At 38.5% G+C, this 20,897-nt stretch overlaps 2 protein-coding genes and 1 long non-coding RNA gene across 5 annotated transcripts; all 3 read right to left on the minus strand.

The window, feature by feature from the left end:
- Nucleotides 1–12,020: 12,020 nt before the first annotated feature.
- On the minus strand, nucleotides 12,021–13,841 carry LOC148579896 (uncharacterized). Its single transcript, XR_015907214.1, has 2 exons — nucleotides 12,442–13,841; nucleotides 12,021–12,307 (listed from the first exon to the last, which is right to left on the minus strand). It is a non-coding gene; the product is annotated as an uncharacterized LOC148579896 (long non-coding RNA).
- Nucleotides 13,842–14,494: 653 nt separating this feature from the next.
- Nucleotides 14,495–17,092, minus strand: LOC107623266 (uncharacterized). Of its 3 annotated transcripts, none has more exons than XM_016325462.3 (5): nucleotides 16,824–17,092; nucleotides 16,087–16,167; nucleotides 15,831–15,990; nucleotides 15,529–15,714; nucleotides 14,495–15,253 (listed from the first exon to the last, which is right to left on the minus strand). In XM_016325462.3, exons 3-5 carry the CDS (start codon nucleotides 15,930–15,932, stop codon nucleotides 14,885–14,887), a joined length of 657 nt encoding a protein of 218 aa, XP_016180948.1. In that variant the 5' UTR covers nucleotides 15,933–15,990; nucleotides 16,087–16,167; nucleotides 16,824–17,092; the 3' UTR covers nucleotides 14,495–14,884. The 3 variants fall into 3 exon arrangements, with proteins under 3 accessions (XP_016180948.1, XP_016180947.1, XP_020969952.1); XM_016325461.3 differs by having other exon boundaries at nucleotides 15,831–15,955; nucleotides 16,824–17,079; XM_021114293.2 differs by having other exon boundaries at nucleotides 15,831–15,973; nucleotides 16,824–16,971.
- A 1,084-nt stretch (nucleotides 17,093–18,176) lies between these two features.
- Nucleotides 18,177–20,344, minus strand: LOC148579897 (uncharacterized). Its single transcript, XM_088508162.1, has 2 exons — nucleotides 19,804–20,344; nucleotides 18,177–18,704 (listed from the first exon to the last, which is right to left on the minus strand). Exons 1-2 carry the CDS (start codon nucleotides 20,342–20,344, stop codon nucleotides 18,382–18,384), a joined length of 864 nt encoding a protein of 287 aa, XP_088364288.1. The 3' UTR covers nucleotides 18,177–18,381.
- Nucleotides 20,345–20,897: the final 553 nt, after the last annotated feature.

The raw sequence follows: 20,897 nt of genomic DNA on the forward strand, positions 1-20,897 counted from the left end.
TTTCATGTTTTATTAGGTTCATGATTATGTGGAGTCACAAAATAAATATAAAAATTGAAAACGGAATCAAAAACAGCAGAAGAAAAATCACACCCTGGAGGAAGACCTTACTGGCGTTTAAACGCCAGTAAGAAGCATCTGGCTGGCGTTCAACGCCAGAACAGAGCATGGTTCTGGCGCTGAACACCCAAAATGGGCAGCATCTGGGCGTTTGAACGCCAGAATTGCACCCTGGAGAAGAGCTGGCGCTGAACGCCTAGAACAAGCATGGTTCTGGCGTTCAACGCCAGAAATGGGCAACAAATGGGCATTCAACGCCCAGAACAAGCACCAATCTGGCGCTGAACGCCCAGAGTTGTGTGCAAGGGCATTTTGCATGCCTAATTTGGTGCAAGGTTATAAATCCTTGATCACCTCAGGATCTGTGGACCCCACAGGATCCCCACCTACCTCCACTCACTTCTTCTCACCCCTCTTTCACACAATCCCATAAACACTCTTCCCCAAAACTCTTCACCAATCACCTCAATCTCTCTTCCCTATAACCACTTCACCACTCACATCCATCCACTCTTCCCCATAAACCTACCTCATAAACCCTACCTACCTTCAAAATTCAAAATCAATTTCCCACCCAAAACCCACCCTTATGGCCGAACCTTACCCCCCTCCCTTCCCTATATAAAGCCCTCTATTCTTCTTCATTTTCACACAACACAACCCTCTCTTCCCCTTCTTGGCCGAATCACCCCTCCCTCCCCCCCCCTCTCCTCCATATTTTCTTCTTCTTCTTCATCTATTCTTTCATCTCTTGCTCGAGGGTGAGCAATATTCTAAGTTTGGTGTGGTAAAAACATAACCTTTTTGTTTTTCCATTACCATTGATGGAACCCAAGACCGGAGAATCCTCTAGAAAAGGGAAAGGGAAGACAAAAGCTTCCACCTCCGAGTTATGGGAGATGGAAAGATTCATCTCCAAAGCTCATCAAGACCACTTCTATGATGTTGTGGTCAAGAAGAAGGTGATCCCCGAGGTCCCTTTCAAGCTCAAGAAGAATGAGTATCCGGAGATCCGACATGAAATCCAAAGAAGAGGTTGGGAAGTTCTAACAAACCCCATCCACAAGTCGGCATCCTAATGGTTCAAGAGTTCTATGCCAATGCATGGATCACTAGGAACCATGATCAAAGTAAGAACCCAAACCCAAAAAATTATATTACAATGGTTCGGGGGAAATACTTAGATTTTAGTCCGGAAAATGTGAGGTTGGCGTTTAACTTGCTTATGATGCAAGGAGATGCATGCCCCTACACTAGAAGGGTCAACTTTAATCAAAGGTTGGACCAAGTCCTCATGGACATATGTGTGGAAGGAGCTTAATGGAAGATTGACTCCAAAGGCAAGCCGGTTCAATTAAGAAGACTGGACCTCAAGCCTGTGGCTAGAGGATGGTTGGAGTTCATCCAACGCTCCATCATCCCCACTAGCAACCGATCTGAAGTTACTGTGGATTGGGCCATCATGATCCATAGCATCATGATTGGAGAAGAAGTAGAAGTTCATGAAGTCATCTCCCTTGAACTCTACAAAATAGCCGAAAAGCCCTCTCCTGGGGCAAGGCTAGCTTTTCCTCATCTTATTTGCCATCTATGTTACTCAGCTGGAGCTTTCATAGAAGGAGACATTCTCATTGAGGAAGAGAAGTCCATCACTAAGAAAAGGATGGAGCAAGCAAGAGAGCCCATTCATGGATCTCAAGAGACGCATGAAGCTCATCACCATGAGATCCCGGAGATGCCTCAAATGCATTTTCCTCCACAAAACTATTGGGAGCAAATCAACACCTCCCTAGGAGAATTAAGTTCCAACATGGGACAATTAAAGGTGGAACATCAAGAGCACTCCATCATCCTTCATGAAATAAGAGAAGATCAAAAAGCAATTAGGGAGGAGCAACAAAGACAAAGAAGAGACATAGAAGAGCTCAAGGATATCATTGGTTCCTCAAGAAGGAACGCCACCATCACTAAAGTGGACTCATTCCTTGTTCTTACATTCTCTGTTTTTCGTTTTCTCTATGTTAAGTGCTTATCCATTTTTGTGTCTTCATTACATGATCATTAGTATTTAGTAACTTTGTCTTAAAGTTATGAATGTCCTATGAATCCATCACCTCTCTTAAATGAAAACTGTTTTAATTCAAAAGAACAAGAAGTACATGAGTTTCGAATTTATCCTTGAACTTAGTTTAATTATATTGATGTGGTGACAATGCTTCTTGTTTTCTGAATGAATGCCTGAACAGTGCATATGTCTTTTGAAGTTGTTGTTTAAGAATGTTAAATATGTTGGCTCTTGAAAGAATGATGATAAGGAGACATGTTATTTGATAATCTGAAAAATCATAAAAATGATTCTTGAAGCAAGAAAAAGCAGCAAAGAACAAAGCTTGCAGAAAAAAAATAGCGAAAAAATAGAAAGAAAAAAAAAACAAGAGAAAAAGCAAGCAGAAAAAGCCAAAAGCTCTTAAAACCAAGAGGCAAGAGCAAAAAGCCAATAACCCTTAAAACCAAAAGGCAAGGGTAAATAAAAAGGATCCCAAGGCTTTGAGCATCAGTGGATAGGAGGGCCTAAAGGAATAAAATCCTGGCCTAAGCGGCTAAACCAAGCTGTCCCTAACCATGTGCATGTGGCGTGAAGGTGTCAAGTGAAAACTTGAGACTGAGCGGTTAAAGACAAGGTCCAAAGCAAAAGAAGAGTGTGCTTAAGAACCCTGGACACCTCTAATTGGGGACTTTAGCAAAGCTGAGTCACAATCTGAAAAGGTTCACCCAATTATGTCTCTGTAGCATTTATGTATCCGGTGGTAATACTGGAAAACAAAGTGCTTAGGGCCACAGCCAAGACTCATAAAATAACTGTGTTCAAGAATCATCATACTGAACTAGGAGAATCAATAACACTATCTGAACTCTGAGTTCCTATAGATGCCAATCATTCTGAACTTCAATGGATAAAGTGAGATGCCAAAACTATTCAAGAGGCAAAAAGCTACAAGTCCCACTCATTTAATTGGAGCTATGTTTCATTGATAGTTTGGAATTTATAGTATATTCTCTTCTTTTTATCCTATTTGATTTTCAGTTGCTTGGGGACAAGCAACAATTTAAGTTTGGTGTTGTGTTGAGCGGATAATTTATACGCTTTTTGGCACTGTTTTTAGTATATTTTTAGTAGAATCTGGTTACTTTTAGGGATGTTTTCATTAGTTTTTATGTTAAATTCACATTTCTGGACTTTACTATGAGTTTTTGTGTTTTTCTGTGATTTCAGGTATTTTCTGGCTGAAATTGAGGGACTTGAGCAAAAATCAGATTCAGAGGTTGCAGAAGGACTGCTGATGCTGTTGGATTCTGACCTCCCTGCACTCAAAGTGAATTTTCTGGAGCTACAAAACTCAGAATGGCACGCTTCCAATTGCGTTGGAAAGTATACATCCAGGGCTTTCCAGAAATATATAATAGTCCATACTTTGGTCGAGTTTAGATGACGTAAAAGGGCGTTGAATGCCAGTTCGACGCTGCTGTCTGGAGTTAAACGCCAGAAACACGTCACAAGCCAGAGTTGAACGCCAGAAATACGTTACAAACTGGCGTTCAACTCCAAGATTGACCTCTACACGTGTAACATTCAAGCTCAGCCCAAGCACACACCAAGTGGGCCCCGGAAGTGGATTTATGCATCAATTACTTACTTCTGTAAACCCTAGTAACTAGTTTAGTATAAATAGGACTTTTTACTATTGTATTAGAGATCTTTGATCAGTTTTATGCTATCTTAGACTTTCATGGGGGCTGGCCATTCAGCCATACCTGAACCATTATCACTTATGTATTTTCATACGGTAGAGTTTCTGCACTCCATAGATTAAGGTGTGGAGCTCTGCTGTTCCTCAAAGATTAATGCAAAGTACTACTGCTTTTCTATTCAATTCAACTTATTCTGCTTCTAAGATATTCATTCGCACTTCAACCTGAATGTGATGAACGTGACAATCATCATCATTCCCCCATGAACGCGTGCCTGACAACCACTTCCGTTCTACCTTAGATTGAATGAGTATCTCTTGGATCTCTTAATCAAAATCTTCGTGGTATAAGCTAGATTGATGGCGGCATTCATGAGAGTCCGGAAAGTCTAAACCTTGTCTGTGGTATTCCGAGTAGGACTCTGGGATTGAATGACTGTGACGAACTTCAAACTCGCGAGTGCTGGGCGTAGTGACAGACGCAAAAGGAGGGTGAATCCTATTCCAGTATGATCGAGAACCTCAGATGATTAGCCGTGCTGTGACAGAGCATTTGGACCATTTTCACAAGAGGATGGGATGCAGCCATTGACAAGGGTGATGCCTCCAGACGATTAGCCATGCAGTGACAGCACATCGGACCATTTTCCAGAGAGGATAAAAAGTAGCCATTGACAACGGTGATGTCCTTACATAAAGCCAGCCATGGAAAGGAGTAAGACTGATTGGATGAAGACAGCAGGAAAGCAGAGGTTCAGAGGAACGAAAGCATCTCTATACACTTATCTGAAATTCTCACCAATGATATACATAAGTATTTCTATCCTTATTTTCTATTTATTATTTAATTTCGAAAACTCCATAACCTTTTGATATCCGCCTGATTGAGATTTACAAGGTGACCATAGCTTGCTTCATACCAACAATCTCCGTGGGATCGACCCTTACTCACGTAAGGTTTATTACTTGGACGACCCAGTGCACTTGCTGGTTAGTTGTATCGAAGTTGTGAATGAAAAACGATTTATTAAGACGTGCGTACAGAGTTTCTGGCGCCGTTGCCTGAGATCACAATTTCGTGCACCAAACATCCATTTGAAATATTTTGAAACCTTTATGGGCGGCATAGGCAAGAAGCAACCGAATTGCTTCCATTCTAGCTACCGGAGCAAAAGATTCATGAAAATATATACCCTCTTCTTGATCATAACCTTGGGCCACTAATCTAGCCTTGTTACGAACAACTTGTCCATCCTTACCAAGTTTGTTTTTAAATACCCACTTAGTACCCGTTACCTTTTTACCATCCGGATGAGGTACTAATGTCCAAACCTCATTCTTGTCAAATTGAGCAAGCTCCTATTGCATGGCCTTGACCCATGATGGATCATCAAGAGCTTGTTTGACATTGTTGGGCTCCATTTGTGATAAGAGAGCGAAATTGCTAGGTTCGGTTTGCCTTTTGGTGGAGGATCTTGTTGTTACACCATGAGAGGGATCACCAATGATGAAGTCATGAGGATAGCCCCTCATAGACTTCCATTCTCTAGGCTTTCTGACAGGTGTAGAGCTTTGATGAGCTTCTGGTGGTCTCACTGTTTCAGTTGCTCGTGTCTGCTCAGGAGACAAAATGGAAATTTCTCCTCCAATATGACGAGACAAAACTGGACTGACAGATTCTTCATTTTGAACAGATTTGGGATTTTCTTTGCTTGTTCCAGCTTCTTCACCATCTGAATCCTTATCTATCACAGTACTGGGAATTAAGTTAGAATCACAAAAAGTAACATGTATGGATTCCTCTATTGTTCTATGCTCCTTGAGATAAACTCTATAGGCCTTGCTTGTGGTGGAATATCCAACAAACATTCCTTCATAGGATTTTGGATCAAACTTTCCAAGGTTTTCTTTATTATTAAGCACAAAACATTTGCATCCAAAAACATGAAAATACTTAAGATTTGGAGGGGTTCCTTTCCATAACTCATAAGGGGTTTTCTTTAATCTTTTTCTAATGATTGTTCTATTCAAAATATAACATGCGGTGTTCACAGCTTCAGTCCACAAAAATTTAGGAATTTCATTCTCATATAGCATAGCCCTAGTCATCTCTTGAAGGCTTCTATTCCTTCTTTCAACCACCCCATTTTGTTGGGGGGTTCTAGGGCATGAAAAGTTATGAGAAATCCCTAAGTCATCACAGAATTTTTCAAAGTCTTGATTTTCAAATTCTCTTCCATGATCACTTCTCAAATGGGCAATTTTCAAATCTTTTTCATTTTGGATTTTCTTACAAAGGGTGGAAAAAGCATGAAAGGCATCATTCTTATGAGCAAGGAAAAGTACCCATCCAAATCTAGAGTAATCATCTACCACCACAAGACCATAGTGTTTACCTCCTAAACTTTGAGTTCTAGTAGGACCAAAAAGATCAATATGTAACATTTCCAATGGCCTTTTGGTTGAGATTCCATCTTTTGTTTTAAAAGAGGATTTTACTTGTTTGCCCAATTGACAAGCGTCACAAGTAAGATCCTTGTCAAACTTGATGTTTGGAATTCCTCTAACCAAATTTCTTTTGACTAGCTTAGAAATTTGATACATGCTAGCATGTCCCAACTTTCTATGCCAAAGCCATTTTTCAGATTCAAAAGATGTAAAGCATGTTACATTTTGTTCCTTTAAATCCTCAAGAGTTAATCCATACACATTGTTGCATCTTTTAGCTTCAAGAAGAACATTCCCAGTTTTCTCACAAACAACTAAACAAACAAACTTCTTAAAAATAACTTCAAAACCCAAATCACATAGTTGACTAACACTAAGTAAATTATGTTTCAAGCCATGTACAAGGAGAACATCATTTATACAAGATGAGAAATTTTTACCCACTTTTCCAACAGCCACAATTTTTCCTTTTGCATCATCACCGAAAGTGACAAGCCCTCCATCATATTCATCAAGCTTTATGAAGAAGGTTTTCTTTCCGGTCATATGCCTAGAGCATTCGCTGTCCATATACCACATATTTTCCTTTCTTTTGGATGTTAGGCATACCTACAAAAACAAGCTTAAGTAACCTTAGGTATCCAAATCCTTTTGGATCCTTTTACGTTAAACCATCTTCTATGTCCTAAGCCATTGTAATAAAAAACAATTTTATAAACCTTATCACCGACCATTCTTTCACAAAAAAAGCATTGAATGGGAAAGTGTCCATTCCTATTGCATAGTCTACAAAATCTTGGAGTTGCTGTTTTGTTAAAGTAGGTGGGATCTTGAAATCTTGTATCATTAGAAGATGAAGCAATATTTTCAAAATGTGATTTTTCAGATTTATAGAACCCCAACCCAGCCTTATCATAAAGAGGTTTTTGACTAGCCAAGATGTGATTCAGATTTTCGGAACTTTGGGTGAACTTGGCTAAGTCTTCCTTAAGTCTTTTAACCTCTTTAAGCAACTCTTCATTTTGCTTAAAACAATCTACATATGCAAGAACAGAATGGTTACTTTCACAGCTTCTAACTTGGGCTCTTAACTGCTTATTTTCTTCAACAAGATCACAAGCAGTTTCGGCCTCTCTTACTTTTTCTTTTAGAAAACTGTTTTTAGCCTTAAGAATGGTAATTTGTTGTTCAAGTTCTTGATTTTCCAGCAGAAAACATCTTATTTTTTCAGAAAGGTGGTCTATCATAAGATGAAGATCTTCAGTATTAGGGTTATGAAAGACTACCTGATCTATGTGGTCTGCCATGAGACATGTTTGTGACTTGGTCTCGGTTTCTTCATCATCATCGGAGTCATTCTCCAAGTCTTCCCATGAGGCCATTAGTCCTTTCTTCTTTCCTTTTTTTGGCTTTTTCTCCTTCTTTAACTTGGGACAATCAGATTTGAAATGTCCCATTTCCTTGCAGTTGTAACAAGTTACTTTGCTAAGGTCTTTCTTCACTCTCCTTGAGCTGCTGCCTTTGCCTTTAAGCTTTATCATTTTCCTGAATTTTTTTTTGCAAACAACACAAATTCATGTTCAGAGGAGTTATCACTGGATTCTTCATCCAGAGGGTTAGTCATAGAAGAAAAAGCAATTCCTTTCTTTTTTGAATCTTTTTTCAAATAGATGTTTTCAAAAGCAAGAAGATTTCCTCTCAAATCATCAACTGTCATGGAATCTAAGCTACTGCTCTCAGAAATAATTAAAGCTTTAGTTTCCCACTCTTTTGTGAGACATCTCAACACTCTTCTCACTAGCACAGATTCAGAGTGTGTAATTCCCAAAGCATCTAAGCCAACAATGATGGCGTTGAACCGTTCGAATAGTTCATCAATGGACTCTCCTTCCTTCATTGCAAACATTTCATACTCTCTATTTAACATGTCTGTCCGAGTCTTCTTTACAATGGTGGTTCCTTCATGAGTTATTTGTAATTTGTCCCAGATTTCCTTTGCCGTTGTGCATCTTGATACCCGTCGGTACTCCTCAAAACTGATAGCACAGTTGAGCAGATTGATGGCCTTGGCGTTGAGCTCCACCTTTTTTCTATCTTCATCCGTCCAACTTGCTTCAGGTTCAAGAGAAACAACTCCTTCGGCACTTGTAACAGTAGGATATTGAGGTCCTTCCAAGATGATTTTCCATAGTCTGTAATCCACTGCTTGCACAAATATCTTCATCCTCTCCTTCCAATAGGTATAATTTTTCCCATTGAAAAGATGGGGTCTATTGCTTGATTGTCCTTCAGTCAGATTATAGGACACCACATTTGTGCCACTGTTTTCTGCCATAAGGATCTTTACTCCAAGCTGCAAAGCTTGATCTCTTTGAGACCAAGCTCTGATACCAATTGATGGTTTCAGTGGCTAAGAGAAGGGGGGTTGAATCTTAGTCCCCTTTTTGGTTGCTAACACTTGCTGAACTCAGAGGAGACTTTTCTGTTTTAGCTCGTCTCTGGACACGAGACTTTTTCTTTTGTCTCGTTCCTAGCCACGAGACTTTTCGTTTTGTCTCGTCACTTGGCACGAGACATTTTTAGTTTTTGCTCCTGTGCAGTAGAAAACAGAAATGGAGTAGGAGAGAAGAAAGATTACACCCAGATATATCCTGGTTCAGCTGCTAAGTGCAGTGCAGCCTACATCCAGTCTCCATCACAACAATGATGGAATTTCACTATAATCAACTTGATTACAAACTGTAAAGTGCTAACCCAACTTACAAGGGAATTCCCACAGAATCATGAAACACAACATAGATGAACAAAGGAACTCTAAGACATCTATGGCTTTTTCTTTTAATTTTGCACTCTCTGCCTTTTTCCGCTCTATGGCTTTTTCATACAAACCTCACTGTTTGCCTTTTTTCCATGAGACTCAAGACATGACAAAATTAAACAGAAAAATACAAAGCAGAATACATTGAAGGAGAAGAGAAAACTGTTAGCTCAGGTAGCTCTGAGAACACTGTGCCTTGCACTCTCAAATTTTTCTCCTTGTTCCAAACAATGGTTGTTCTCCCTTTTTTATAGAAGAGAGAAGCCTCCACACTTGAAGCCAACACCCAAACCAACTTCTTCCTCCTTCAACAAACAGAACCGGCTCGGCCACATAGAGAGAGAAGAGATAATCGTGCAAAACCCAACATGCAATTACCTCTAGTCATTTCTTGATCATCACCCTTCATCAATCCGAGCTCTCCATCCTTGGCTTGCTCTCCAAGATGGATTTCTGGCCCTTGATGCTTCATGATGATGATGACTTCATCTACTTCAATCTCTGCCTCAACCATCACTTCGCCACTCTAGCTACTTCCTGTGGTGGTTGAGCAGAATCAAAGACAAGCCATGCTTCAAGAATCTCCCTTGCTGGCCGAATCTTCATCGTCCATTTTTGAGCATGAAGAACTCAAGATTACTTCACCAAATCTAACCATATTTGGTGAAAATCTCAGCTACAGCTCATTTTTATTTTAGTATATTTTCTTGCCATCATTAGCTTGATGGTCTTGATGCATGCAGCTTCATTTCGGTAGCTCCATGTAGCTTCCATGGCTTCCTTTATTTTCTGGATATTGACCGAAAATAAGAAAGAGATGAGAGAGAATAAACAACTTGAAAGAAAAGCAATTCAAATGTAATAAACCAATTAGTTGGTAAAAATTGCTTTTACTTCCCTAGCTTAGAGTGGCGTGTAGCACTATGGCCATCAATCAATTCAGCTGCAACCTTCTCTCTCATAGTTCCCATGCATTAAATGACAATGTAATGAATTTTGGAATCCATCACATGGTGAAGTGCTTGGATCCGTTGAAAGCATTTTTGCTTTCTCTTCATCTTGGTTTCGGACCAAGTTTGGAAACATTCATCAACAATAAGATTGGGCTTTGTAACATTGAGTTTTATTCTGGCCCAATTAGTAACATTTGCTTTCCTGATGAATTTTGTTTCGGATCAAGCAATGAAAACATTCATCAAAATTAAAATTGGGCTTGGTAGAAACAAATATTGATTTTGGCCCAATAATATTTTGATTTAGGCTAAGTATTGGATCACTTAGCAAAGATTTATAATTGGGCTTGTAACCACAAGCATTAAGTCTGGCCCAACGTAAGAACAATAATTCAGCCAAACTTCATTGATTAATATTTTAACCAATGCTAAGCAAAAATTCACACTTGGGTTTGTAATCATTTATATTTTATTTTCGGCCCAATTAAAAACCTGCACAGCAAAATTAATTTAATTAATATATTAATCAAAATTAGATTAATAATTTTGCTGTTAATAATATTTGATCATCATCAATTTAATTTAGAGTTTTCCAAACTCATCATTATTTTTAGAGGTCGTAACGCTTCGCCACCTTTGATTTACATTCTAAGCGTAAAACTCTGTGTCGTAGGATGTTATAATGTCTAGACGTAATTATATATTACATGAATTACATGAAGTTAATATCATACGTCGAGTTTGCATAAATAAAAATTACCATAAATTACCGTTGTATAATAATTTAGATAGGAACTTTGTTAGGGAGACAATGAAAAAATTTGACAATGTGTACAATGGATTGATTTATTGGCCCACGGTGGATTAAAAAATAAAAAACACCTCCTAAACTCTAATAACAAAAAACTTTTACTCCCACTTTCAAATTTTAACCATTTCCTACCCACAACGAAACCCCCCAAAATATATGACAAAATAACCATCAAATTTTAAATTTCAAATCCCCCCATTTTAAATTTTAAATTTTAACAATGTGACACCCTGCAGCCCCACAGCCGCACCCATGCCTTCCCCACCCATGCTTTTCCCCTCACGTGCCCATTGATAGATGTTCAGTTCAATAGGTTGGCAGATAGTTATTATAATTCTTACGATGATGGTTAGTTTAAGTATATATAATTAACAAATGTAGGAAGTTCATTTCATTAAGTAGCCAGATGGTTATTTTAATTAAAGTTATGAAAAATGTTAAGTTTCTCTAGAGTCTGGAGAAGATTTAAAGTTATGAAAATTCTAATAGTGATTTATAAATAATGTAACCACTCAAACAGATTTTTTGAATTTTGTTCTGTAACATAGAAGCTTTTATACAAAGAAAGTGAAATGTTTAATTACTAATCCTAATTATTATCATTCTCGATTAACGTGGCTGTGAGGAGTGATTCACGTATGGTACGACCATCGGCTTCTATCCCTTGTTTATGGCGGATGAAAACGGAGTGACAGTAAAACACGCCGGCTGCGGGAGGGGCCGCACGGTTGGCGCGTTGAGATGCTTCTAGTGAGTGACACAAAGTGCGCGACGGTGCTGCTCGTACATTGGCGGGTCACAGGACGGCGTGGTCCGATGCTCTGGCAGCGGCGACTGATGTTGCTATCGGAGCTTTCACCGATGAGAAGGGAAGAGAGTGGACGAGAAGGAATTCACATCACATGAGAAAAATGGAGGCCATTTTTGCTATGTACGTAACTGCAAATCCTTATTTGCTTTAAATTTCAAATTGAAAATTATTAATAATTAATTAACTTAATTATTATTTGATGTTAATTTCAATTTTATCCCTATTATACACATTATACACTACATTTATTAGCTCCTCATACTTTCTCTTTAGATAAACATAAACATATATATATATATATAACGCAAACTAAATCATACATAATTATTATTATATATAATATATTATCCATTATTAACAAATTCAAAAATTGAGACATGGGGATATTAGTATATTACTAAACATCAAGAGAAAGGATAACCAAATTACATGGCTGGTACAAATACAATACCTGAAATGCTTTTATAAATAGAAATTTAAAAGGGATATAATGGTACAATAAACCATGGTCTTCTGAAGAGAAAAAACCATGAGAAGAATGAGACTACCACTGCGAATCATATGCTCGTTGGCAAATATACGCCATCCCTTTCCAAAATACCATTCTCTTGAAGTACTTGGTCGACAACGGCCATCTCCATGAAACTGATTGGAAGTCTAAATCAATTCCAAGCTAAAACTAATTAGAGATGTGAAATGGATGGCCTCACTAAAGAAAGTGCACAACTATCGGGAAAACAAAATGTGTTAGTTCAACGATGACATCCTAAGAAAAAATGATAATAACTTACCAGTATATTCTCGTCGAATTGGTATTTCAATACCCTTTTCTCAACCACAATTGCATCGGGAATGAACAAATACTTGCTAAAGTGGTTGGATACAGCAAATTTCCAATACAGCAAATCATTGTAGGATAGCAGATAACTAATCTCATAAAAATTGACCAAAGTGTTCACGGAACAACTATGATTTGGAAAAGAAGTTGCTATAAGATTCCAAAATGCAGGAATAGAGTAAGCACTGCAACATATCTGAACTTTGTATGGATGCACCCAACAAAAAATGATTTGAAGAAATCCTCTTCTTCCTTGTGCTCAACAACCGCATAATTAAGCCCATGTAAAATTTCCCGATCAGAGCCAATACAATAACCTCCAATCTTAATCATTGCATCACCAAGCACACCAGGCCTATTCATCAACAACATAACAATATAGAAAACTCCATTACCACCATACGCGAAAAAAATCAAAGCACCATCGACGATGTTATACACACACCTGATGAGACGAAAGCCTTCCACTAAAATACCGGTGGTATCTAATTTTTAGAGTTTCATAGGAAAGCATTGGCCAGCAAAATCAACGAACTTGACCTCAGAGCCTAGATCGTTCGTGTATTTAGCATAGAAATTTTGCGGTAGAGCGAAAATGACCTTTGCCAACATAAAAAAACCAAACTCAACACAGTAGATCTAGAGCACGGTGGTATCAAATCACCGACAAATCAATGACTCAGTCTTACCAGGGATGAGTCGAGGCAAAATACCAAGGTGCACGAACATTTCGCAGTGCTGGAATGCATCCCAAATGATGTGTTCATCACTGGATCACTGAATATCAATTCACTGTTGAGCGTAAAAGTGGAAGGAAAATTGGCAACCATAACTAAAAAAAAATTTCCCTCTTACATGCAATCCAGAAACATAACACGAATCGCTTTGCTTCAACATAGTTGACTATTAATTGATTACCTGATATGTATAAGCGACGCAGACCAACTATGGAGATACCCCAATGGAATGAACCAAAAATATTAGAATAGTTAGGAGAGATTACTGCAAGTACCGTGTAAAGCGACGAAAAAGTTATATGGGGGTAGGGATGGCAAAATTTCCCGAGACGCGGGATCCCTGCGGGGACTGCCCCGAATGGGGATTCGATTGTGGGGAATTTTTCTCGCGGGGATGGGGATGGGGGACGAAATTCCTCCGAAGCAGGCGCGGGGACCCGAGTGGGATCCCCGCCCCGTCCCCGCTATTTCCCGAAATGTATAAATTCTTTGAATTATCCTTAATAGTTTATTTCTCATATATGTTTTTTAGACATTTCTCACACACATATATATAAAAACCCAAAACTCCTAATCTTTATTTGCATAACCCTTCTTCAATTCAGATATTTCTAAGGCAGTCCATACTTCATCCAACCTCTCTGCAGCCACCCCCTCGTCACCCTTCTCACCGCATCGTCACACCTCACCGTGCCATCACCCTTACCGCGTCGTAATTTCTTTTTGCGGCGTCCCTTTTCGTAACTCTGCCGTCGTGTCCATTCTCCTCTCTGTTTCCGCGTCTCCCATCTAGTCTACTACTTTGTCCTTTGGCTCGTCGTTGTGTCCCCATTGCGTTATTTCGAAAGAAGTCACCATTGTGTCATTTAGACTTTTTTGTATAAAATCTTGCAATTTTTGTATAAGATAGATACTTGTAGCTCTATTCATATGGAAATTAATAATTAGTTAGAACTATTATGTACATGGGGAATGGACGGGGAATGGGGATGGGGATCAATATTCCCCCACGGCGGGAAATGGGGCGGGGATGGGGAGCAAATCTGAGGGCGGGGATGGGGAGAAGGGAAGCATCCCCCGCCCCCACCCTGCCCCATTGACATCCCTATATGGGGGAGTCAAAGCAGGACCATCAGAGAGTTCTTTTTAACCAGCTATAGACAGTAATACCCACTTTATATCAAAGCCATTTTCCATTCATGCAATCGACATATACTTTTCCTATACACCACATATATAATATATAATATAAATGTATAAATATATAAATTGTTTTAAAAGACCAGTTACCATTGATATTTGTTATGCCCCTTACGAATGTATTTCGTAATATGGCGTGGATAAAGGGGCTAAATAATAAGTAGCTTTGATTCCTGATATAGATAGATAATCCTAAATTAATACCTCACGAAATAAAACATTTATTGTGTTTTTGGACACATCCCCATTGTTGTCTAAGATCAGCAACCTTCTTACAGCATTATCAACTGTGTGGAAGAGTCTGATCCTTGTTAAATAAAATGGCCATGCCCCTATTAATGATCATAGATCCTACTCTTAGGAGATCAAGACCTTCCCAGTTCCCAGGAACAATAGCCCCTGGAAAAACAACTCCCAATTGAACCATACTTCAACGATAGGAATTCTACACTACTTCTATCAGTCATATGGCTCCTCTCGCATATCCGTCCGCTTCCTGGCTTGCAAAGCCAGTCTTGCATCTCTCTCCCTCTCGAACTCACGGTAATCTGTTCGCTGCAAGAAGGAGACCTTATCTAGATACTGGTCTGAACTCCTCTTGTAAGCATCAAGCTCCCCTTCCAGTTTATTTTCTTCCTTAAACTCTCCCCAGTCCATTTTGGTCTTATCAAGTACACTGAGCTTCTGCTTCTTCTTGATTTGTTCAAGAACAGCATCCACCGCAGAAGGTGCAGCAATTTTGGCTCTTTCCATTGCCTCCTTTGAGTCAGAATCTAAGAGTTTCTTTACTTCAATGTCTTGACCAGCAAAGTCCCTAACCTCAGTAATCTGTGAAAGGAAACAGATGAACAAACAGTGACAGAGAACTCAACGGTTCAAGTCATGCAATTGGCAGTGGTAAAATAAATAATATTGGAACTACATATAACACATACAATTAAAGCCAGAATTATTTCAAAGGCTTCATGCTATAATTCAAGGATGTTAATATATAGATCCTTAAACTTTGGAAATTTAGAACATGAGGAAATAAATCAATGCACAATCCCTTAAGTCTTCTATGTGTTTCCCCCTACTTTTGGGTCAAATGAGAATGTGCTTACCACAAGTTTACCCTTGCTAGAGGAAGAAGCAGCAGCATCATCTTTCACTGCTGCAAGAGCAGCAGCAGCAAGCTTCTTGGCTTCATCATTTGTATTGCTCTGCTCCATTACAGTCCCATTACGGGTAGCGGCTTGCCCAACAGATTCAGTTGCCTTTGGTGCTAACCCCAGATATGACAAACAATTCTGTGTTCGAAGTTATTAAATTAGGAAGTTATTAAACTCATGCTAACAACAGCTAAAAGAGCTTTATCTAGAAATCCTATGGTTCATAGACAAAGAGAGCAACAGTAAGGTCTTACAAAAGCTCCCTTCTTTGCAGTTCTTTTTGGAGTGGAATTAGACTTGCTTGCAAAACTTCTGAGGATATCATTAGATACTCCTTTCTTCATTTGTCCCCACATGGCATCAACTTGAGCTTTTATTTCTATCAAGACAAGGACGACTTTAGGGAATTTGTCACTACAATCATCAAATCTCTAATCATCGAGACAGCCATCCTGAGGAAAACATAAGTTTTAAACACGCAGATGAAAACATAAATTCAGAAATCCATACTTGTATCATCCTGCTGTGTTTCCAGGCTTGTCCCTGGAACAGATTCTTTGACAGACTCAGCAGAATTTGCATTGATGGTATCTGAAACACGAAAAATTAAGTTGTTATCCAAAGGCAAATCCATCTTATATCCACAGATACAGACAGATTATGATAAACTACAAGGCATGCTCCTTGAGCCACAAAACCACATATTTTCACTTGTAAAATTTTATGAGCTGCTTAAATTAACATAATTCGAATTTCCTGGAACAAGGACTTATAAAAACGTGTATATCCAATCACAAAGTACTTATCTTCACCTTTCCCCAAAAGTGTAAGCAATCAATGCAAATAAAAACGAGCCTACAGCTAGAATTCAGACCGTGGCAGCATCCACCAAGAGTAAACCAAAACTACAGTGGCCATATGAAAAAGAAAAAAAAAGGGTAAAATTTGTTTATAAATTAGGGGTTTTACATCTGCATTAGCACCTTACAGTCTTACACAGTCCGAGTCTCACCCCTACCATAACACCCCCCCCCCCTAAAAAAAACTTTTTAAATATATAAAAAAAAACTAATCAATAATCACATATTGAGTGTGTAACAAAATCAGCTAAATGGATAAATAATGTGTTAGAATCCGATTGAGGCATAGATTCTAAATCCATATTTCAAAATTTATCCTTTATGAAAAGCAGAAGAGAAAGCATATACGCACGCAGTTTCAGAGAGAGAGGGGGGGGGGGGTTTTACCAGCGGAGCTCATCACTGCTGCGAATTGAAATCGAGGAAGCTAAGGCTTTGCCGATGTGTCGAGACTTCAACGAAAAACACACTCCTTACTTAATATCTTAAAATCCAGACATGTAGCTCCAGGTGTCACAATATCCTTCTTCCTGATGTTTTTGTTTGCTTTTCTCTATTGGCATTGAAAAGTCATCAAATGTGATGAAAGCTAGAAGTCCCCAAAGTCTTACCACGTGCTGGTCATAGATGGAAATTTCAACACCTAATTAAAGTACCTGTTAGTTCAAAAATGTAATAAACGTAAATTTAAAATATCAAACAAGTGTGTATGATATTTGGCCAATCTATTCTGAAAATCTACTCTGTTACATGCATCATTGATGAAAACTTTACCTATAAAAAGAAGTAATTCATTCATTAGAAGGGAAAAAGCTTTTTGAGCAAAAGAACCCAATTCATCCCTTCTTTCTTATAACTTATTTTTTATGCATCACAAATTTTTCATTTACCCAAGCATCACCAATATCACACACAATTACTTCATTATCATACAGACAGTCACAACATATATTGGGTATACATAAAAGATTGTCTCTGATTTTGAACATGAGGTTGCTGTCTTCCGAGGTTGGTGTGTCACCGAAAGTTCTACATGAATGAATCATGGAGCTGCCATTCCTCTCTCCCTCTCCCTCCCCAAGTTATTAGTAAATATGTGTCTTAAATTAAAAACAAGACAGCACATGCCCCTTGATATTTATTTATTTTTTTACTTGGGCCAAGGAAGCATGAATAAAATAGAACAAGCTCACTGCAATAGTCCAAAACAACAATGCAGCACTTTCCTTTTATTTTCCATTACTTATTTGTTTATCTTTCAGAGACCATGATGGCAAGAAAACACCTAACTTATGGCAGAAACTTTAACAAGGATAACTTACCAAAAATCTAACTACAATATCCAAAGTATGAGAAACTAAATCAATCTGAATATATAATATGTAATATATTCTTTTGGTGTCTGAAAATAAAGGAAAGAAAAAGAAACCAAAAAAAAAAAAACCAAAGAATAAGCACTGTCTAAATGGCAGTAAGTACATCACAACGCAGCAAAGGAATGTAATATGTAATATGTAATATATAATATAATATTACTGAATCTGTTGAAGTAAGAACCATTAGATTGAAAACATAAATTTAGAAGCACATGCAAACAAAATGTTCCAATACTGCACCTCAAGAAGGAAAACATAAATTTATAACAATCCCATCAACAATCTAGCATACATAACAATTCCATCCATCAACAATAACATAAGTCTCAATGAAAACATAAATCTAATGACATAGAACATAACATAGCATTCATAACATTGTTGAACTTTCAAATTGGAACAAAATTTTATGCTTTTAACTTCTGTCAACACTGAAATTAAATTAAACAAGGGAACAAAAAAAAATCAATAATTGCCTGAGGGAACAAATTTCAGCACTGTCCAAAGAACTATTATCAGAGCTCGCTGGGACAAAAAAAAAACAAAGCATGTAGAAGCAGAAAATGGTATCACGAAGGGGAGGGCTGGAGAAGAGGACGGCAAAACAACAGAGGTCGGAGAAGAGGACGGCGGGTCGGCCGCGACGCTGGCCAGACGAAGGCCGCAATGCTCGAGACGGAGACTCGACGGTGGCAGAACTCACGAGACCAAGAGACGGCAGAGCTTGAAGCACGGTGAATCGGGGACGGCGAAGCTCGAGGCATGATGAAACGCAGACCGCAGAGCTCCAGGCGCAGTAAATCGCGGACGGCGGAGCAGGAGCTTGAGGCGTTGTGAATGATGGATGCCGTGTGAGACTTGAGTGTGTCAGGAAGATTCTTCCACTTAGTGGCTGGATAGGAAAAAATGGGATACAGGGAGAGTGGATTATCGAAGTTCAGAATCCCTGCCTCTGTTTTCAATTTTTGGCTTGGATTATCCTTTATCATTAATTTATATCATTGAATTTATAACTAAGGAACCCAACCAGTTAACAGATTAACAAATTATACCAAATTATAAGATAGAAACAATTAAAAAGTTATAGCAAATTATAATAACACGAGAACATGAACATGAACTAAAAATCACAATAACTACAAGAACAATTAAAACGCAGCAAAGACACTAATAGGAACAATTAAAACACAGCAACAAAGTGAGAAATATCTAAGAATCACCATTGCTGAAAACAATAACTTGATACGTGTATGCTCAAAGAATCAAAGAACTCAAGAAGTTGTGGTTTCATTGTTGAACACAAACTAATATATAAAAATTGATAAAATCAAAAGCTTAATATAATATATAATCTCAAAACACATCCAGAATAACATTGTAGCAAATAAAATACTATCTAAATACATCCAATACTTGTACAAGCTCATCCAAAAATAAAAATCCCTGCTCTAAACACAACATACATTGCCTGCATACAAGCATTCATCCTCTGCATTGCAAACTGATAAAATCAAAACTCAAAAGCTGAATAATATATACAACTTCAAAACTTTACAACACATTTAAGATAATATAATAGCTACACATCCAAAATAACAAACAAACATAATACTTTCTAAACACATCTGAAAATGAACATAGTTGAACACCACAAACACATCCAAATTGAGAAGAAATAACTAAACAGTCGAGAAAATCCTCTTCATCTATTGTCAAGACACATCCAAAATTATTTCGAGGTAAAACAAAATCACTTTGTCTATTTTCATCACACATCCAAACTATATTGATCTCTCAAACCACAAATCAAATAAAGAAATATAAAAAAAATTAAAAACACAAATACATCCAAAACCAAAAATATATAACTGAAAAACAAAAGAACTTCTTCTTTGTCTATTCTCATGACACATCCAAAATTAGCCAGAGATTAAACATATCAAATCATTCAAAAAAAAAAAAAAAGGCTGGGATAGGGGCAAGAACTGTACCGATGCTATGAAGGGAGAATCTGGTGGAGGTGGCGCGTTTCGGGACCAGGAGCGGCGCGGACGAGGCTCGATTCCGATTCAGAGGAGGCACGGGGGTGGGTCGTCTAGTGCGCGGCTTGGAGGCTGGAAGGAGCGAAGAGGATGTGGGACTGAGAGGCGGCGCGGAGGAGGAGCCACAGGCGGCGCGGAGACGCGGAAGAGATCGTAGGAGACGCGCTGCGGAGGAGTGGCAATGAGACGATTCGACGAGTTGCGATGGCAGAGACGAGTTGCAACGGCGATGGGGAAGTGGGGACGGCGACTGGAGCAGATTTGATGGCGGCGCTGGGACGGCGGCGGCGACACAGCTTGAAGAAGAGAGAAGTCTCTGAAGGAAAGGAACATGTGAGGTGAGGAGGGGCTGGGCAAAAGGCGTCGTTTCAGGCAAACCGGTTGAATAGGTTTTCGAAGAAAATCTTTTATTATAGTGAACCCTCTTATTGACGGTGCACCCTCCTTTCTTGTAGCCGTCGAAGGAAATCGCTAATGCCACGCGACTCATGTCACAAAAAAGTATCAACCAAACAATAATGGTAATGAATAGAGTAGAGCGGGGTAGGGTAGGATAGGGTAGAGTTTGGAGTCAACTCTACTCGTTGATGCGAATTGAGATTTTTATATAAATTCAATTTTATTCTATTTGAGGGTTGAGAATATCTCAACCCTAACTTTATCTTTCTTAATTCACGAGTATCCAACCTTATCTACGGGTTACAAAAAAGATGCAATATTATTATATAACTTGATGATAATTTAAAATAAAACTGATGATTATGTAAAAAAAATATTAAATTATTAATTAATGACTTTTTTTTAATAGTTAATGATCTTTTGTATTTAGTACGAGATTTTTTGTTTCACATCCACTTAAAATATATTTTTATATAAGTATATAACATATACATTTATAGGGTGCGGGTTGATCAGATAGGATTGAGACTCAATCTATACCCTACCCGATCCGCACGAAAATCCTACCCACACCCTACCATATCCTACAGATGAGTTGACAACCCTACCCAACCGAGTAGAATCGAATTGAGTACTCACAGGTA

This window comes from Arachis ipaensis, chromosome B10 (genome assembly GCF_059453495.1).
Source record: "Arachis ipaensis isolate K30076 ecotype BB chromosome B10, ASM5945349v1, whole genome shotgun sequence".
NCBI classification, from domain to species: Eukaryota; Viridiplantae; Streptophyta; class Magnoliopsida; order Fabales; family Fabaceae; genus Arachis; species Arachis ipaensis.